Raw genomic sequence first — 18359 nt, 5'->3', positions numbered from 1 at the left:
AGATTGAAAACAGATGAGTAGTTGTGAGAAGCGGGGGTGGAGAGGGAATGAGGAGTAACTGCTAATGGAATTTATTTTGGGGGTGATAAAAATGTTCTGGAATTAGATAGTGGTGATGGTTGAACAAGTCTACCAATATACAAGAAACCACTGAATTTAAAAGGATTAATTTTGTGGTACTTAAATATCTCAATATAAAAAACAGACCTTGTCACCCTGACATTTAGTGATCTCTATACTCCAGTTTATTCCAAATCTTAGGCCATCTATACCACAAAATGAAATTTTAAAATACCATTATAGTTAATTTCCAAACAGATTTTATTTAGAAGATGTAGAAATTATCTTGCCCATGACTTATATTTCTACAGTGCTATAAAAATATTTCTAGGGAATAAATTCAAACATTGTCTTTTGCCAGTAAGCATTTTTCCACCTGTTCAGACAAAAAATCTATTGATCTTTGAGTATTTGTCTTTTCTGAGAGTAGTGCTATTTATCAACATGAATTTTATGGGCTGACAAAGTACTAAATACTTACAATTAAGAATGTCCAGTTGTGTATCTACTTTAGGGCCCATTAATCCTTGTTACTATCTATGCATTTCTTGTAATTTCACAGTGAGTTGGGATTTACATGAAAGGAATACTACTGCCAGTCGTTTCAGCTGACAATGACAGCTTCCCCATTTGATGCCAAACAATTTAATCTTGCTTCCCTCCAGCTAAGGAAAGAAGGGGTTCCTTTGGCAATCAAAGAACTGAGATTTAAAGCACAACCCTTGAATTTCCTGTGTAATTATCTTTCCCGGGTGGCCCATGGTGGGGCACAGTTGATATTTATTTGTTAGATAAATGCGGCAGACAGTCACTGATGGGATATCATTTTCTTTCAAATCCAAGAATAAGATAGCTCTAAATAACTCAGAAAAGACATTTCAAATACAAAGTCATGCACTGTTACAGCTAGAGGGGTTTGAAATACCTAGTTCAGAAAGTTGCAAAATGTATTCTAAGGAATACTAGTTCCACGAGAATCCATGAGAAGAAACTCTAAGAAATCTATTAACCCACTGTTTTCCAAAAACACTTACCCACAGATCCTTTTTCCGCATGACACCTATTCATGACCTAGCAACATGTTTTGAAAAATCTTAATCTGGTCAAAAATCCATTTCACAAAAGATAAAATTGCTCACTCCTCTCCACTTCCCCAGATTTAATTGATTTGCTTAAAATCACCTACCTAGGCCCTGGGGAGAAGTAGGACTAACTTCTAGCACTCCTTCAATGCTGCCACACTGTCTTACCAGGGGAACATTTTTCTAAATGGCAATTTAATCATATTGGACTTCCTGATAAACAACAAGATCATTAGTCATTTAATGTTAGTTATGTTTGAAAGCTTTCCCACAAATGGGTTGACCTGAAAGAGGTTAGTATTATATGACTCTCCTTTCAAGTTGCTATTTCAAGGTTGGTTTTACCTGGAGTGAGAGAAAATTTCTGTCTATTTGGAACAGCTCCATCTTGAAGATTTTTCAGTGTTTCTTACCACAACCCCCTTTCTGTGCTTAGTATTTTTAGCTCATTGTTTTCTATTTTGGCAGCCGAGAAGCTGCAGTTTGTAATTTTACCTCCAGCTTCATATTTCTTCTTAAAAGTGAATACAATGTCCTGTTTATAATAATAAAATCACTAGTTGGCAGGACGACATTAAATGGAAAAAAAAGAGAGAAAGCAATTGGAAAATTTAGAGCAAGCAATTTTAAGTGCCAAGTTTCACATTTGTAATGGTTTGGTGGAGGTCACTGGGCTTCCTTTTTATTGAGGGAATAGTAAAGAAATAGATACCCACAAGTTCTCTTGTAAAAAGCTATAGAAACCACCTCCACTTCAATGAAACTCATGGTTTTACTGAAAAGTGACATGATTCAAACTTCCATAATAATACTAACTACAGGAAAAACATAAAAATCAGTTTAGCGTGGTATTTTCCCCCTCCGATATTTAGGCTTTCATTTTCCACTTTAATTGAGCTTTTAGGCTTTGGTTTCCTATTCCAGTTTAGCAACAAAGGAAACAAAACAATATGAATGAAATTGGAAATAACTGGAGCCAGTCTCAGAAATAACTTCTGGGTTTCTTCAGCTTCTGGTGCAACCCCCCTTTAAGCAGTTTCCTTGGACATATTATCTTCCTGATCCTCAAATTTCTGCAGCACTTACGATACTTTTCTTTTTTAAAGCATCAGATGCCCTGCTAAAGACAGCTACAGGTCTAGACCATGCAAGGAGGGACTCTCCAGAGACTAGAGCTGAAGGTCCAGAAAAATGGTGACCCCAATCGGGAGGGCTATATCGCCCCTAGGAGTTCACGCAAGCCTAACTTCTTGAAAATTGCTAACCAACCATTTTTTCTTTTCAAAATAAACACTATTTCTTTCAACTTCAGTTTGCAAAATATTACCCCAATTCCATTGGACCAAAAAACTGGAATTTTACTGACATAATTGGATTATGAGGTTTAAAGATTGATGGAACTTTTCTGTTCCAAATATAATTGTTCAAATACCAAACCTAAACGGGTATGTAGAAGTTCTTACGTAGCTAGAGCCAGAGTAACACTGCAGGCTCTGAGGCAGGGTGACCCAGGACAGGGGATCAAGTGACCAAACCATAGGACTTGCAAGCCCTGTTACAGAAGGATCTTGGAGTCTGAAGGCAACACACTGCCTTTCTGCAGCCATGGACTATCACTAAAATGAAGACAACTTTAGTCACTCTAGTTCCCTCTAAACCTGCTCATTTCTCAGATCTCACCTCATGCACCAATGACTCTGGCAGTCTGTTCATACCTATTTTACAGCACTTGCCATTGTCTGCTGTAATTTATCTGAGTACAAATCTGTCTCCCTGAAGAACGGGGCTGGCCCTTGGTTGTCTTTGCATTTCCAGTGGCTAACTCACTACTTGGCATATATATGTATATAAAACAATATGTGCAAATAAATGTTTGAAAAAAGTTTGATTTTATTCGTTTACAAAATATATATTAATTTATTCAATATAGCACATATTTTTCAGCATGTACTGGGACTCAATCCTACTTCTTTTGACATTCCTAGGAAAATGAATACTGTTTTTAAAAACTCTTTGAAGGCAGCGGACCTCAGAGCAGAAGAAACCACATGATCACAAACACTTGAACCAAGCACCCCCTCCTTCATTACAATTCTACGTTTGACTACTGTTTAATAATTTCATTCATGTTCTTCTGCCACAAAACTGAGAGTTCCACAAGGGCAGCAAATACATCTATTTTTGTTCACTGTTGTATCCTCAGTGCCCATGGATGGTGTTCAATAAATATTTTTGGTATAAAAACTGAATAAATCCATCATAAAACCAGCCAAAGAAAAGGAAAAGGTTATCAGATCCAAATACCCAAACATGCTTACCTACTGCTGTACAGTACTGCACGCTAACCAACTACATCACTGGAGCTCATTCCACACACTTATGCTTCTCTTTATGTGTGTTAAAAATAAGGAATTAACTGACACTACATAACTACATGAATTAACCCTGGCACCCTCACTAGATATGTGGGTCAGGTGGTAGGTGAGGTGTACAGATGAAAGAGTTGACATTCCAGAACACAAAGGCAATGACAGCAGCACTCTTAGTTCCTATGCTTTTGCTAACTGCAACTAATGGGTCTTTACTCATGCCCAGATACATGGATTTATGGATACTGTCTAGTTTTAGCTAAACTAATCCTTGCAAAAAAGGTAACTGGCTAAAAAAGATTACTACAAAGGTCCATATATTGAAGATAATACTAAACCACTAATATTCCTAGTAATATCATTAATACTAGAAAAATGGCAACACTGACATTTCTTCTGTGTCTAATATGAATTCAACTTCAGCCACATTATGATTTCAAAACAATGGCTGTCAGTCATATGTAACATATCAGATACTTTAGGAAAATTAAACATGCTTAATCTGTCCCTTCAAGGTAAAGGTGGCATTTTAACAATAAGAAAAGAAATTACTGCATTTTGAAAACAAAATAACATATTCGAATTTTAAAGATAACATTTTTTTAAAATGGATGTTTTGAAATACTTCCATTGTTATATTATTTGGGGCCTAAAATGATGTAAGTGTATAAACTACAAAAACATTCATATCCATAGACTTAAACTTCCTAATAGAATCATTTGTATTTATTTATTTTTTTGAGATGGAGTCTCGCTCTGTCACCCAGGCTGGAGTTCAGTGGCACAATCTCAGCTCACTGTTACCTCTGCCTCCCGGGTTCAAGTAATTCTCTTGTCTCAGCCTCCTGAGAAGCTGGGATTACAGGCGCCTGCCACCATGCCCGGCTAATTTTTGTGTTTTTAGTGAGATGGTGTTTCACCATGTTGGCCAGGCTGGTCTCGAACTCCTGACCTCAGGTGATCCATCCACCTCAGCCTCCCAAAGTGCTGGGATTACAGGTGTAAGCCAATGTGCCTGGCCGAATTTTCTAACTAGTTTTTAAAGATAACAACTAATGAGTAACTGGAGATTATAAATATATTTTTTAATCTAAAAACGCAGCATCTTTCAATGAATTAACAAGAACTGACATCTGAAAAGATGGAAATTTACTAGCTGAATTCCAAAATGAATTGGAATATAATTGGTGAACAGGACGGAAAATGAGTATTATGATTCTGTAAGCACAGCTCACATCTTCTAAACATATATCCTTTCCAATTATGATAATCATTAAAACCAAGTACCAAAATATACAGAACTTAGAATCAGACCTCTGAATTTCCATATTACTAGTTGTTAAAGTAAAATTTTAATAAATAAAGAATATTATTCAATCATATTGCTTTCACCAAAAGTAAAATTACTATGTACACAGTTTTCTATACTTTTTGTAAGTAAAATGAAAGTATTTAAAAATTTATTTCTCACATTTTTATTTTTCTATTTTTAGTTTATAATGTACATAATAGACTAGTAATGTAGTAAATTCATTTATAATTTTAAAATAAAGACAAGCATTAGTGGTAATTTACTATATTACTTCTTGATGCCTAAAGTAGTAATTTCTAAACTTCAGAGATTACTACTTTAGGCATTAAGAAACACTAGAAAAATTTTAAATGCAAAAGAGTAAAATAAATCAGATTTGAATTTTAGAAACATAATCCTGAGGATAACAGGCAAGGGTAACATATTTTAAGGTTGAAGTAATTTTTTTTTTTTTAACTGAGTATCGCTCTATCGCTTAGGCAGTGGCACAATCTCAGCTCACTGCAACCTCCACCTCCTGGGTTCAAGCAGTTCCCCTGCCTTGGCCTCCCAAGTGTGCCTACTTGGGAGGCTGGGGAGGGATTACAGGCACCCGCAACCATGCCCAAAGTAATTTTTCTTTTTTTTTTTTATGGAGATGGAGTCTCATTCTGTCTCCAGGCTGGAGTGCAGTGGAGCGATCTCGGCTCACTGCAACCTCCGCCTCCCGGTTTCAAGCGATTCTCCTGCCTCAGCCTCCCAAGAAGCTGGGACTACAGGCCCGTACCACTATGCCCAGTTAATTTTTGTATTTTTAGTGGAGACAGGGTTTCACCATGTTGGCCAGGACGGTCTCAATCTCATGATTTGCCCACCTCCGCTTCCCAAAGTGCTAGGATTATAGGTGTGAGCCACCACGCCCCGCCCGAAAGTAATTTTTTAAAAAATCCTTGTCACTTCGTTAATAGCAGAGAGCACCCTATAAACTCCTTCTGTCTTTGGATCCTTTCACAGGGCAAGTGTGTGTGTGTGTGTGTGTGTGTGTGTGTGTGTGTGTGTGTGTATTTAAGATATATTTTAACATAGGCTTTCTGCAGAGCAAGTTTTCTTCCCCCCCCCCCCCGCCTTAGACAATCTTGCTCCGTTGCCCAGGCTGGAATGTAGTGGCATGATTATAGCTCACTGCAGCCTCAAACTCCCAGGCTCAAACAATCCTCCTGCCCCAGCCTCCCAAGTAGGCACACACCACTGTGCCTGGCTAATATTTTATTTATTTATTTATTTTTTGCAGAGACAGGGTCTCACTAAGGACCTCTTATTGTATGGTCTAAACCAGAAGGCAATAAAGGTCAAAGAAGTGGGAAGACAGAGCCATGAGGGGAATTTACAGCAATATTGGGCCCCATAACCACTAACATGCTTATTATTTACCTGTAGGCTAAAAGGCTAGAAAAAATGGAATACTTCTGTTTTGTGACTTTCACATTTATAATTTTTTAAAGTTATACAAATTACTTTAAAAAAAATTTGGACCAGGTATGGTGGCTCACACCTGTAATCCCAACACTTTGGGAGGCCAAGGCAGGAAGACCTCTTGAGGCCAGGAGTTCAAAACCAGCCTGCTCAACATAGCAAGACCCCATCTTCTCTACAAAAGTAACATAAAAGAATTAGGCAGGTGTGGTGGCGCATGTTATAATCCCAGCACTCTGGGAGGCTAAGGCAGAGGATTGCTTGAGCCCAAGAATTCAAGGCTGCAATGAACTATGATTGCACCACTGCACTCCCGCCTGGGCAATACAGTGAGACCCTGTCTTAAAAATAATAATAATAATTTGAATAGTATGACAGTATGCAAAATGAAAAGTCAAAGTTCACTTCCCTATTGCCTTACCACTCCACTGAATCCACTCTCCATGGTAGTCACTGTTAACAGTTTATTTCCTTCCAGGTCTTATTCTATGCATATATACTTTGATGTGTATATATACACACATATATATGAATATATGTACATTTATGTAGTTTTTGTATGACTTTACAAAATATAGGCTCATATTCATATTGCTCTGAAAATTGCTTCTTCTACTTAATAATGTATTATAGCCATTCTTTCAGGAAAGTCAACATGGATATAGCTCCTTTGTGCAGAGCTGCAAGGAATGCTATCATATTGACATAACACATGTTACTAAACCATTCCTTTATTGATGGTCATTAGCAGTGTCTCTAATGTTTAACTTTTATGACAAGACAGTAATGAACATTCTTGTACACTTCTTTGAGTAGAGTTTGGGGTGCAGGAGGAGGTACATTTAAAATGCTGATAGATACTGCAGCATGGCTATACTAAATTCTACTAAACAATAAGGTTCAACCATTTATTCTAGCATTCTTTTCCCATTAAATCATTTGATAGATTCCCAGATTCAGGAAATGACCTCAGAAAATAAACCCCTCAATTTGTGTATGAGAAAACAAAGGTACTGAGAGGTTAACATTATGGGCCAAAGACCTCGGAGCCCCTGAAGAGATAACACACCCATGTGCTAGCAGGGGTTCAGTGATAGAGGGGTTACTATTAAAATCCAGGAATGCAATATGGGTTAACTGACTTCAAATGTAATATGCGTTCTATGAGAGATACTAGCAAGTAGGAAAGGGCACTAATGATCATCTCCTTTTCCTTGCCTAACCTCAGTAAGAAAAGAGAAAGGCAGTAAATTACTAAAAGATACAATAGTAAGAGGGTACAGAGAGGGAATACTCACAAACTAGGTGGGTAACGGGCACCCAGAACTGAAAGTGTCATAAGTTCAGCTGCATGAAGCAAGCAAGTGTGGTGGTAAAGACTTTGACATGGGATGACCTTAGCAAAAACCTTCCACAGCCTCAGTGGGTTGTATGAAAAGTTTCTTGGTTCTAAATATCTCCATGTGGCATCCAAAATGAATGCCAGTACTGAAACCAAATTCTGAAGAGAAATATCAGAAAAGAACTAACATCCCACAATGAAGAAACATCTTCAAAGAAGATGTTGTTATAAAAATACCACAAAAGTACTTTCCAACAAATTCCAGACCTAAAAGTAAGGCTTTAAAATGAGGCTCCAAGTACAGAAGTCTTGAATCCTTTGCTCTATGCCTGAAGAGGCCCATTTAAAGGAAGGCACTTCTAATTAGATAACAGTCTTTACTTGACCAGACCTATGACGTATAGCAATGAGAAGATGGGCGCTGTAGCTTCTGAAGTTAGAATGGTCTAGAACAGGGGTCAGCAAACTTTTTCTGTAAAGGCTGACAGTAACTATTTTTGGCTTTGCAGGTCATATGGTCTTGGTTGCAACTAATCAACTGGGCTGTTGTAGTGCAAAAAACAGCATAAGCAACATAGAAAATGAATAAGCATGGTCATGTTCCAATGCAACTTTATGGTCGCAGAAATCTGAATTTCATATAATTTTCATAAAATATTATTCTTGTTTTAATTTTTTCCAACCATTCAAAAATGTAAAAACCATTCTTAGCTCATGGGTTGTATATAAACAGGTAATGGGCTAGATTTAGCCTGTGGGCCATAATTTGCCAACTGTGGTACAGAAGCACTTATTCCCAACTGAACTGAACTTGAATGTTCATGGAAAGATGAAAACATCTAAGCCTAGGAAAGTTAAGGCAGAAAGGGAGAAATACGTTCTTAAAGGGTTTCAGGTGCTTACCTTAAATCTCTTCTCTTGCTGAACTCCTCTGGTGGAATTGTCCATGGCAGGCCTTGAGGAAGACATTCTAGAACTTCTGAAGAGAAATCAGAGAAATCCACGCCATACTCTGTTAGTATTCCTTCTGTTTCAGGCTCAATTTCACCAGCCTGCCCAAGACTCTTAGCCAGCTGCCTGTGGATAGAACAGAAAGGGAACAACTGGGTTAGCGAACAAATGGAACATAGGCACCTGTCTCCTCTCTAAAAGTAAGGTAGCAGGAAATATCCTGCCCTTCCACCAGTAGAAACATGATCATCTGCAAATGAGGGGCAAGGGGAAAGCAGAAGAGATACTAGTGCTCTTGTCCTGTTAAATCTGTAACTACAGTGTAATTTCACCTTTTTCTATTTGGCATTCTGACTTGAGAAACAGAGCCAGAGGGCTTTTCTTAGGACCCCTCCAACTGTTCTTCACAGAGAAGTCAAAATTGATATTATGATCAACCCAGGGTGCTGTTAAATTTATTAGTTTCAGAGTGCCTGTACCTTAAGTCATGCTTACTAGATCAGTTCTGATGTTCCTATTTCACAACTCCATGAGTTTTTATCTTTAAAATTTTAAAGTATTTTATCTAAACACAAAAGTAATACATGTTCATTGCAGAGAAGTTAGAAAACACAAAATCCACTGAGAAGAAAATTAAAATTATCTGTAAACCAGTCACCCATTGACATTTTAGGGCATTGGCCCATTAAAAATAAAATTGCATTTAACAGGACAACGCTCACATTATGCACAGGGTTCCACCTTTCAGATGGCAGATCTCACTCCTTATCAAATTGACAGCTCTCTATTCTCATAAGTATCGTCATGCCACATCACAAGTCTAAAGTTATGCGTTGAATATAGGCAGCCAACAGGAAATGTGTTATGGGCCTTGGCTGCCTTTGTAGAGGGTATTGCGGAGACCAAAAATGGCCACCTCCTCTGTTGTATAAGTCTACTTATCTACCAGGGTGATCCAAGAGTCTGCCCTCAACTCTTCCTGCAAGCAATTTAGCTCTGGCATCAGGACATTCTCCGGGGCTATTCAATTTCTATGAAAAAGGTTCTGTTTCCTAAGTAAGTGTAGATGCTTGGCTGCTGGAGTTCTTTTGTGCACAGTGGTAAAGAGGAATAGGGGAGGTGGTTGCCTCATAAGCAGAACAAATTTCAATCTTCAGCCTTGCTACTGGAATGCAGCAGTGATGGCAGCAGGGCTGGCCCCATTTCTCACACTAGTCAAGAGAGACCAGCCCAGTCTACCTGTGCACCTGCCCACCAGCCTATGATCTCGGCAGCCTGCAGACTGACCTGTGGGCTCCTACCATATAATGTGAGCTCAGAAGAGTACTTTCTCCACAAATCGGTGGTCTCTCCCATAAAACACATCAAAAAGCCAAACAGCAAAAATATGAGAGAAAAATTAACAGAAAGCGATCTGGAAAATCCCCAAATATGTGGAAATCTAACAACCTATAGGTTAAAGAAGAAATAAAAAAAGAATTAGAAAATATTTTGGACCAAGCGCAGTGGCTCATGCCTGCAATCCTAGCACTTTGGGAGGCCGAGGCAGGCAGATCACAAGGTCAGAAGATCGAGACCATCCTGGCCAACATGGTGAAACCTTGTCTCTATGAAAAATACAAAAATTAGCTGGGCATGGTGATGCGTGCCTGTAATTCCAGCTACTTGGGAGGCTGAGGCAGGAGAATCCCTTGAACCAGAGAGTCAGAGGTTGAGGTGAGCCGAGATCGTGCCAGTGCACTCCAGCCTAGTGGCAGAGTGAGACTCTGCCTCAAAATATATATATATATGTATCTTGAACTGGGGTCAGGTATGGTGGCTCACACCTGTAATCCCATCACTTTGGGAGGCCAAGGCAGGTGGATCACTTGAGGCTAGGAGTTTGAGACCAGCCTGGCTAGGAGTTTGAGACCCGTTTCTACCAAAAGTACAAAAAATTAGCTGGGTGTGTGGCACACACCTGTAATTCCAGTGACTCAGGTGGCTGAGGCATAAGAATCACTTAAACCCAGGAAATGGAGGTTGCAGTGAGCCGAGATGGCAGCACTGCACCGCAGGCTGGGCAATGGAGCTGGATGCTATATCAAAAAAGAAAGGAAAGGAAGGAATGGAGGGAGGGAGGAAGGGAATTTTGAACTGAATGAAAACAAAACATGTCAACATTTGTGAGACATAGCTAAAATAGTGTGTGGAGGGTAATTTATAGCATTAAATGCTCACATAGGAAAGGAAGAAAAGTGTCAAATCAGTGATCTAAGCTTCTAACCTTAGAAAACTGAAGAGCAAATTAGATTCTAGGTAAGGAGAAGGAAAGAAATAATGAAGAAACAAGAATCAATGAATAGAAAATGAACAAATAGGCTGGGCACAGTGGCTCACGCCTGTAATTCCAGCACTTTGGGAGGCCGAGGCGGGCAGATCACGAGGTCAAGAGATTGAGAACATCCTGGTCAACATGATGAAACCCCATCTCTACTAAAAATACAAAAATTAGCTGAGCGTGGTGGTGCATGCCTGTAGTTCCAGCTACTCCAGAGGCTGGGAGAACCACTTGAACCCGGGAGGTGGAGGTTGCGGTAAGCCAAGATCACGCCACTGCACTCCAGCCTGGGCAAAAGAATGAGAGTCTGTCTCAAAAAAAAAGAAAGAAAGAAAGAAAAGAAAATGAATGAATAATGAAAACAAATCAATGAAACCAAAAACTAATTCTCTTTTTCATACAGGGTCTCACTCTGTCACCCAGGCAGAAGTGCAGTGGCATGATCATGGCTCACTGCAGTCTCGACTTCCCAGGCTTAAGTGATACTCCCACCTCAGCCTCCTGAGTAGCTGAGGCCTATCTAATTTTCGTGTTTTTTGTAGAGATGTGATTATGCCACGTCGCCCAGGCTAGTCTCGAACTCCTGAGCTCAAGTCATCTGTCCACCTCGGCCTCCCAAAGTGCTGGGATTACAGGTATGTGCCACCACACCTCGCTCAAAAGCTAATTTTTTGAAAAGAGAAAAACACATAAACTTCTAGCCTGACTGATCAAGAAAAACAGGGAGAGAAAAACACAAATTACCAATATCAGGAATGAGAGAGGAAACACCATTTTACATCCCACAAGTATTAAAAAGATAAGGGAATAATGAATGACTGTAAGACAATAAATTCAACATCTTGGATGAAGTGAGCAAGTTCCTTGAAAGATGCAAACTGCATAGGATAATTAAAATAAATTGATACCTGAATATTCCTATTTAACATATCTATTATTTATTATATCTAATGTATCTATTAAAGAAACTGAATTCACAGTTTGAAACCTTCCCACATAGAAAACGCCAGACCCAGATGGCTTCACTGGTGAATTCTACCAAGTATTTAAGAAAGAATTATTGCCAGTTCTACATAAACTCTTCTAGAATATAGAGGTGGATGGAATACTTTCCAACTAGTTTAATGAAGACAGCATTACCTTGATATCAAAACCAAAGGATTAATGAGATCAGTACCTCTTATAAACAGACTTAAAATTCCTACAAAGGTATATCAAAGTTATTGAAAAAGAAAATTTAAAAATTCTTACAAGGTTATTAACAAACAGAAATCAGTAATATATAAGAAAGACGATACATCATGACCAAATAATGCAAGATTTGTCCAACACTGAAACATCAATCAATATATCATATTAACAAACAAAAAACAAACACATATAACCATCTCAGTAAATGAAGAAAAAGCATTTGACAAAATTTCAACATTCACTTAAGACAAAAGCCCTCATGACATGAGTAACAGGAACTTCTTCAACTTGGTTAAAAGCCTCTATGAGAATCCTAGCACTAATGTAAAACTTAGTGGTGAAAAGCAAAAGGCTTTCCCTTGGAGCAGAAAGAAGACAAGGGTGTTCATTTTCACCAATACTATTTAACATTGTACTGGAGATACTAGTGAATGCCATAAAGCAAGAAAAAGAAGAGGCATACAAATTAGAAAGGAAGAATTGCACGCTGCCTATAAGCAGGACAAAGGACTACGATTCCCATCATAGAAGTAACCAGATTCCTACTACACAATGGCTGGCCTCTCTTTATACAAGACCCCTCTCACTCTGTGAGAACCGAAATCCAGTACACTGTGACTTAAACTGTGCCTCAACTCAAGACTTTGAATGTGAAGACAGAAACACAAAGGCAAAAGGCTGCTTAGGATTCACTCACGACAGCTAGAATGGTTTCTCGTGATAGCAGTGGTGGCGGCAGCATCCAGTGAAAACGGTGTCCTGCAAGAGTGGTGGTAAGAGAATAACTGGCATTACAGCCAAACTAATCCTGATAAAAGATGATGGCTGGGCTTCTTATTCTTGGCTTCCAGAGTTGCCTTAGTTCATATCCCTTTTCAGGTCATTCAAGTCTTGTGCTCAGTGAGTTCTTCAATATCCTCTCAATAAATTCCTTTCGCAACCAGAGGTGGTTTCTCTCGCTTGTAACCAGGAACCCAGACAATTAAAGACTCAGGTCCCATTAATTTTCAAAAACGACAAAATTATTACCTGTGTTCACTAGAATGAAGTTCCAACTGAAGATATGGGGGACCTATTATTACAACCTTTGAAATTTGAAGGACACAGGAATTCAACACTGTGAGTACAAGATGAATACTTGTAACAATGTTGTTTACCTTAAAAACAAATTTATTCTGGTGATGACAGGTAATAATTAGTCATTCAAAAAATTATTTTGCATTCTGAAAATTAATGGAACCTGAGTTAGTTCCAACCCATCTAACTCATTTAGTATTCTCACAGGTCCCTGAGGTTCTGTTTCCTACATTCATCTCCTAATATCAACATCTTTAACAGTCTGTCTGGGTCCTTGTTTGTAAGCACAGAAGACCAATGCTGGCTGGAAAAGAAAAAAAGAAATTTATTGAAAGGATATCAAAGGGCTCACAGAAACAGTGAGAGGCTTGAAGAGCCAGAAAAGGGGGGAGAAACAAAGAATTACATGCTTCATCTCTAAATTCTTCATTCTAAATTCATTTCTAAGACTGAAACTCAGGGACTTAGTATGTCCATCAAAAAAGTATCTTGAATCTCTTGTACCTGCCAGGCCAAGACAGAAAAAGCTTATTGAAAGGGTGAAAAATCATTATACCACTGAATTTAAGGTCTCATTAAGTCACTTAGGTAAAAAGTGGGACACTAATCAGAGGGAGTAAGATTCAGAGAACCCAAACACACACGATATAAATGAGGATGCAGAAAGGTTTGAGTACCTTGAATGCCTAGTTCCAACTGACCCTCCATTGTCATGAGTCATAAATAGACATGATAGCATTAAATCCATTGTAAGGGATGGTCTCTGAAAAGACAGTATAACAGAAACTTTCTCCCAGTGGGCAGAACTTCAAGCCATATGTCTGTGGTCCACTTTAGTTGAGGAAGGACAACCTGATAGGCTGACAGGCAGTGACTACAAGTTTAGCCAGATGGATAGAGACCTGAAAGAAGAAAGATTGGAGTACTGGTGACAAGGACATCTGGGGAAAAGACATGTGGATGAAATGGACCCACTGAAATGAGTCCAGACAGGGTATAACTATTTGTGCTCCAAACAGTGAAAGGCTTCCACTGTGGAGGCAGGATGGCCTGCCCATGCATGTCCCCATCACTGCAGTGCTTGTTCAAGGGACATAGGAACAAAGCACAAGGCAGCAGGAAATGCGCTCCACAACATTCACGTCTCACTAATGCTGACCTGGATACCATCCTTGCAGGATGCTAGCTTGCCAGCAGCAGCAACCAACTCTGAGCACCTGACACGGAACCATGCCAGGAGGACCCCCCAACTACTTCACATCAGATGGCATCCACTGAGCTCTTCCAGGATGGGAAAGGCAGTAATTCCTCCACTAAAAGAGATACTTACTGTAGGTTTGCTATCTGCAATTCTTCTACCTATATTGCTTATGTAAACACCACAATCCTCAGATTTATGAAATATCTTTTAAGCTATTATCTCACTCAACATTGCTTGTAATTCAGGATTTCACCTTTTGGAAGAAGAAAAGCACACACATTTCACTGACTGGAATGATGCAATGATTTGACTACTAAGCTGTTGGACTAACCAGGAGGCATCAGCTGTGAGGGGTAGTACCATCCTCCAGGATGCATTGGTGCTCTGACTTAGCATCCTACAGGCAGTGTACACGGTTTGGGAAGAAAGAATGCAAGGGAGGAGTCAGGACTTTCAACATCACACTTAAGACCCACACACAAAATATTTAGTTCTGCCTTCATAATGCTCATCTCTGTAGTTGAAAGGTTTTAGTACTTCTGGGGACACAATTATGATTCCTCTGAACTGGAATCTGAGACTACAAGAACCCTGACTGATATTAAAAGGCATAAAATATGCTATGTACTTTCCTTCTAAAAAAATTTATGTTTAACTCAAGCCAACTGAGAGGTTACTCAGAATTAATAATTCAAGAATGGCAATAATAATATAAAGAAATTAATCACATATTATTTTGAGGCACATGAAATTGCCAATATTTGACTATTTATTAACATATAAAACACAATTTCTTCTGATTCTACCTAATAGTATTAAAAGTTACATAAAATAACTAACCATCTGTTAATTAGAGAGCATACATGGCTTCTGGGAGAAGTATAAACAATGAGATATATCACATACAGTTTATTAGAGAACTACACTAATAAAAAAAGAAACAAATTCTTCTGTGTGGTGGGAGTCTCAGTGTTTGCAAGGCAGACCTAGAACACAGTGACCATACTATTCTTGTGTTGAAATTAAGAGTGGGTGAAGTTCGAATGCTATCCTCCAGGACACAATATGGCCCAAAATGATTATCTTACACCTAAAATAGAAAAAGGGCTAAAAACTTAGACAAAAAGCATTTTATAATGTCCAGTTTCTGAAACACAATACTAAAGTCCAGGAAGAACTCATTATTTAAAGATTTCAGGGAGGGGAGGTAGAAGGAACCATCCAAACATTCTATTAAAAAAAAAAAAAAAACCCACATTTAAAAAGAAAAAAGGGAGCAAGAAAAAGAAATGGCAGAAGGACAAAACAATCTCTATAAGCATATGACCACAGAAATGACCAAAGATATTCTCAAGAACTCCCAAAAATATTCTCAAGAACTCCCAAAAATATAACTTTATAAAACAAGAGCTTGAAGCAAAGATGCAAGTGCATAAGGAATAAATAAGTCATGAAAGGAAACAAAAACTAGGTTTCTAGATCTCAGGAAATAAGTAGAAAAGAACGATAAAACCATCACAGAAAATGAAAGTCATACTGGAAGTACCTAATGAAGAACTGACACTATTTGAAAGCAACAAGGATCATAGAGTAAAATCTTGAGAAAACTGAGGAAAATGAAACTGGGCAAGTAGAGTTTAAAAAGATAACAAAGAAAACAGACAGATGTGAAAAGCAGACCAAGGAGTTCCAGGCATCCTTGAAATACAGAGCTACAAAGGAGGAACAGAAGACATTTTCTAAGATTCTTTGGAACAGAAAACATTTTTTTTTTTTTTTTTTTTGAGACAGAGTCTCACACTGTCGCTCAAGCTGGAGTGCGGTGGCGCGATCTCGGTTCATTGCAAGCTCCGTCTCCCAGGTTCACACCATTCTCCTGCTCCAGCCTCCTGAGTAGCTGGGACTACAGGTGCCTGCCACAACGCCCAGCTAATTTGTTGTATTTTTAGTAGAGATGGGGTTTCACAATGTTAGACAAGATGGTCTCGATCTCCTGACCTCGTGATCCGCCCACCTCAGCCTCCCAAAGTGCTGGGATTACAAGCATGAGCCACCACGCCCAGCCAGAAAACATCTTCTATTCTTCAACTCTAGCTCCTTCCTTCAGCATAACTGAAGATGAGATGAGAAAAAGAAAACATTTTCCTAGGTCATTAAGAAAACCTTTCAGAAATAAAGAAAATTTAGGTTTACAGAAAGGGTAAGTCCTAGGAAAGAAAATTACAGAAAATCATCAATGAAATATATTCTAGTGGAGTTACTAGATTTCAAAGATAAAGATTTCCTTTTTTTTTTTTTTTTTTTTGAGACGGAGTCTCGCTCTGTTGCCCAGGCTGGAGTGCAGTGGCCGGATCTCAGCTCACTGCAAGCTCCGCCTCCCGGGTTTACGCCATTCTCTCGCCTCACCCTCCCGAGTAGCTGGGACTACAGGCGCCGCCACCTCGTCCGGCTAGTTTTTTTTTTTTGTGTATTTTTAGTAGAGATGGGGTTTCACCGTGTTAGCCAGGATGGTCTCGATCTCCTGACCTCATGATCCACCCGTCTCGGCCTCCCAAAGTGCTGGGATTACAGGCTTGAGCCACCGCGCCCGGCCAAGATAAAGATTTCTAAATACAAGAACTCAGGGAATATAGTTCTCATAAGCCCTTTCTGAAAAACTGCAAGGTGATGAACTGAGGCGTACCAAGAGATGGAGAAATTCCTCCACAAAGCCTGGCGCTTTTCACTAGATCCATGAATGGAGTGGTGGGAGGGTGAGGAGGAGGGAGGATAAAAAGAAGAAAGTGAAGTGATTGACCTGATATTAGTTGTTAAAACAGTCCTGTCATACCAGTTACTGGATCTTTAGAAAATTAAGGAGAAAAAACATTTTTTGTCTTTTTTGGAGCTTTGTGTTCTGACAAAATTTTTTACCAGGTTATACTCTGAGTCCGAAGAGTCTCAATTTGTTTATTCAAATTACAACATGGCTCATAAAGACAAAATTATATTTTAGTTGTGGTTTCCAAATGTGATTAATGACTCTAAGTTCCTATTAGTAGTAATTGACATTTATTTTACAAGTTCCAGAGAACATTTCTCAAGTTCCTTATTTAAATAAATTTATTATGGATTTTCATTGGAGATCTATTTTACAGCAGCATAGACTGGACAGCTTATGGCAGATAAAAATCTAACAGATCAGCATGCTGAAAGAGCTCATGCTTTAGGGGCCTTAGATGCCCTAGAAAGAATCCTATCTTGGCCGGAAACAGTGGCTCATGCCTATAATCCCAGCACTTTGGGAGGCCAAGTGGGCGGATTACGAAGTCAAGAGATCGAGACTATCCTGGCCAACATGGTGAAACCCCATCTCTACTAAAAATACAAAGATTGCTGGGTGTGGTGGCGCGTGCCTGTAATCCCAGCTACTTGGGAGGCTGAGGCAAGAGAACCACTTGAACCCAGGAAGCAGAGGTTGCGGTGAGCCGAGATCAAACCACTGCACTCCAGCCTGGCGACAGAGTGAGACTCTGTCAAAAGAAAAGAAGAGGGGGAGGGGGAGGGGGAGGGGGAGGGGGAAGGGGAAGGGGAAGGGGAATGGGAAGGGGAAGGAAAGAAAAGAATCCTATCCTGTCTGCTTACTCATGAACTCTTCTGTCACCTTGAAAACCAGAATTCTTTGGTATGTAAACAAAGCCAAATGTTACTAGGGAACTGACTTTTACATTGTGTATTTGTCTTGCAGAAGGGTTTATTTTTATATTTTAAATTTAATTTCATTGTAAATTCTATTTAAAATGAATCATGAAAGTAACTTTCCCTTTTATGTAATGTAGTTCAAATGTTACAACTTTCTAAGTAGTTTCTGTCTTCTACTTACTGTCTGAAAAGATAACAGCTGCTTTAGGACAACTATGATTCAATGCTATGTCAAAATATCTGGTGATTCTCTTAAAAACCACATTTCATCCTATTCTGCATTAAGATATGTCCTTCAAAAATAACTTAGAAGCTCTCATA

The 18359-nt window shown here is 39.0% G+C and overlaps 1 protein-coding gene across 2 annotated transcripts in view; it reads right to left on the bottom strand.

Moving 5' to 3' along the window:
• Positions 1-18359, bottom strand: part of DIS3L2 (DIS3 like 3'-5' exoribonuclease 2) — a 351252-nt gene that overhangs the window by 138627 nt on the left and 194266 nt on the right. For both annotated transcript variants that reach the window (XM_023193873.2, XM_023193874.2), the window contains one exon: positions 8521-8694. In XM_023193873.2, the coding sequence (XP_023049641.1) occupies positions 8521-8694 (174 nt within the window). The remainder of the gene's footprint in view (positions 1-8520; positions 8695-18359) is intronic.

This window comes from Piliocolobus tephrosceles, chromosome 11, assembly GCF_002776525.5.
Source record: "Piliocolobus tephrosceles isolate RC106 chromosome 11, ASM277652v3, whole genome shotgun sequence".
NCBI classification, from domain to species: domain Eukaryota; kingdom Metazoa; phylum Chordata; class Mammalia; order Primates; family Cercopithecidae; genus Piliocolobus; species Piliocolobus tephrosceles.
Note: the sequence above shows the minus strand (reverse complement) of the source record. Positions and strands in the feature narration are given on the sequence as shown.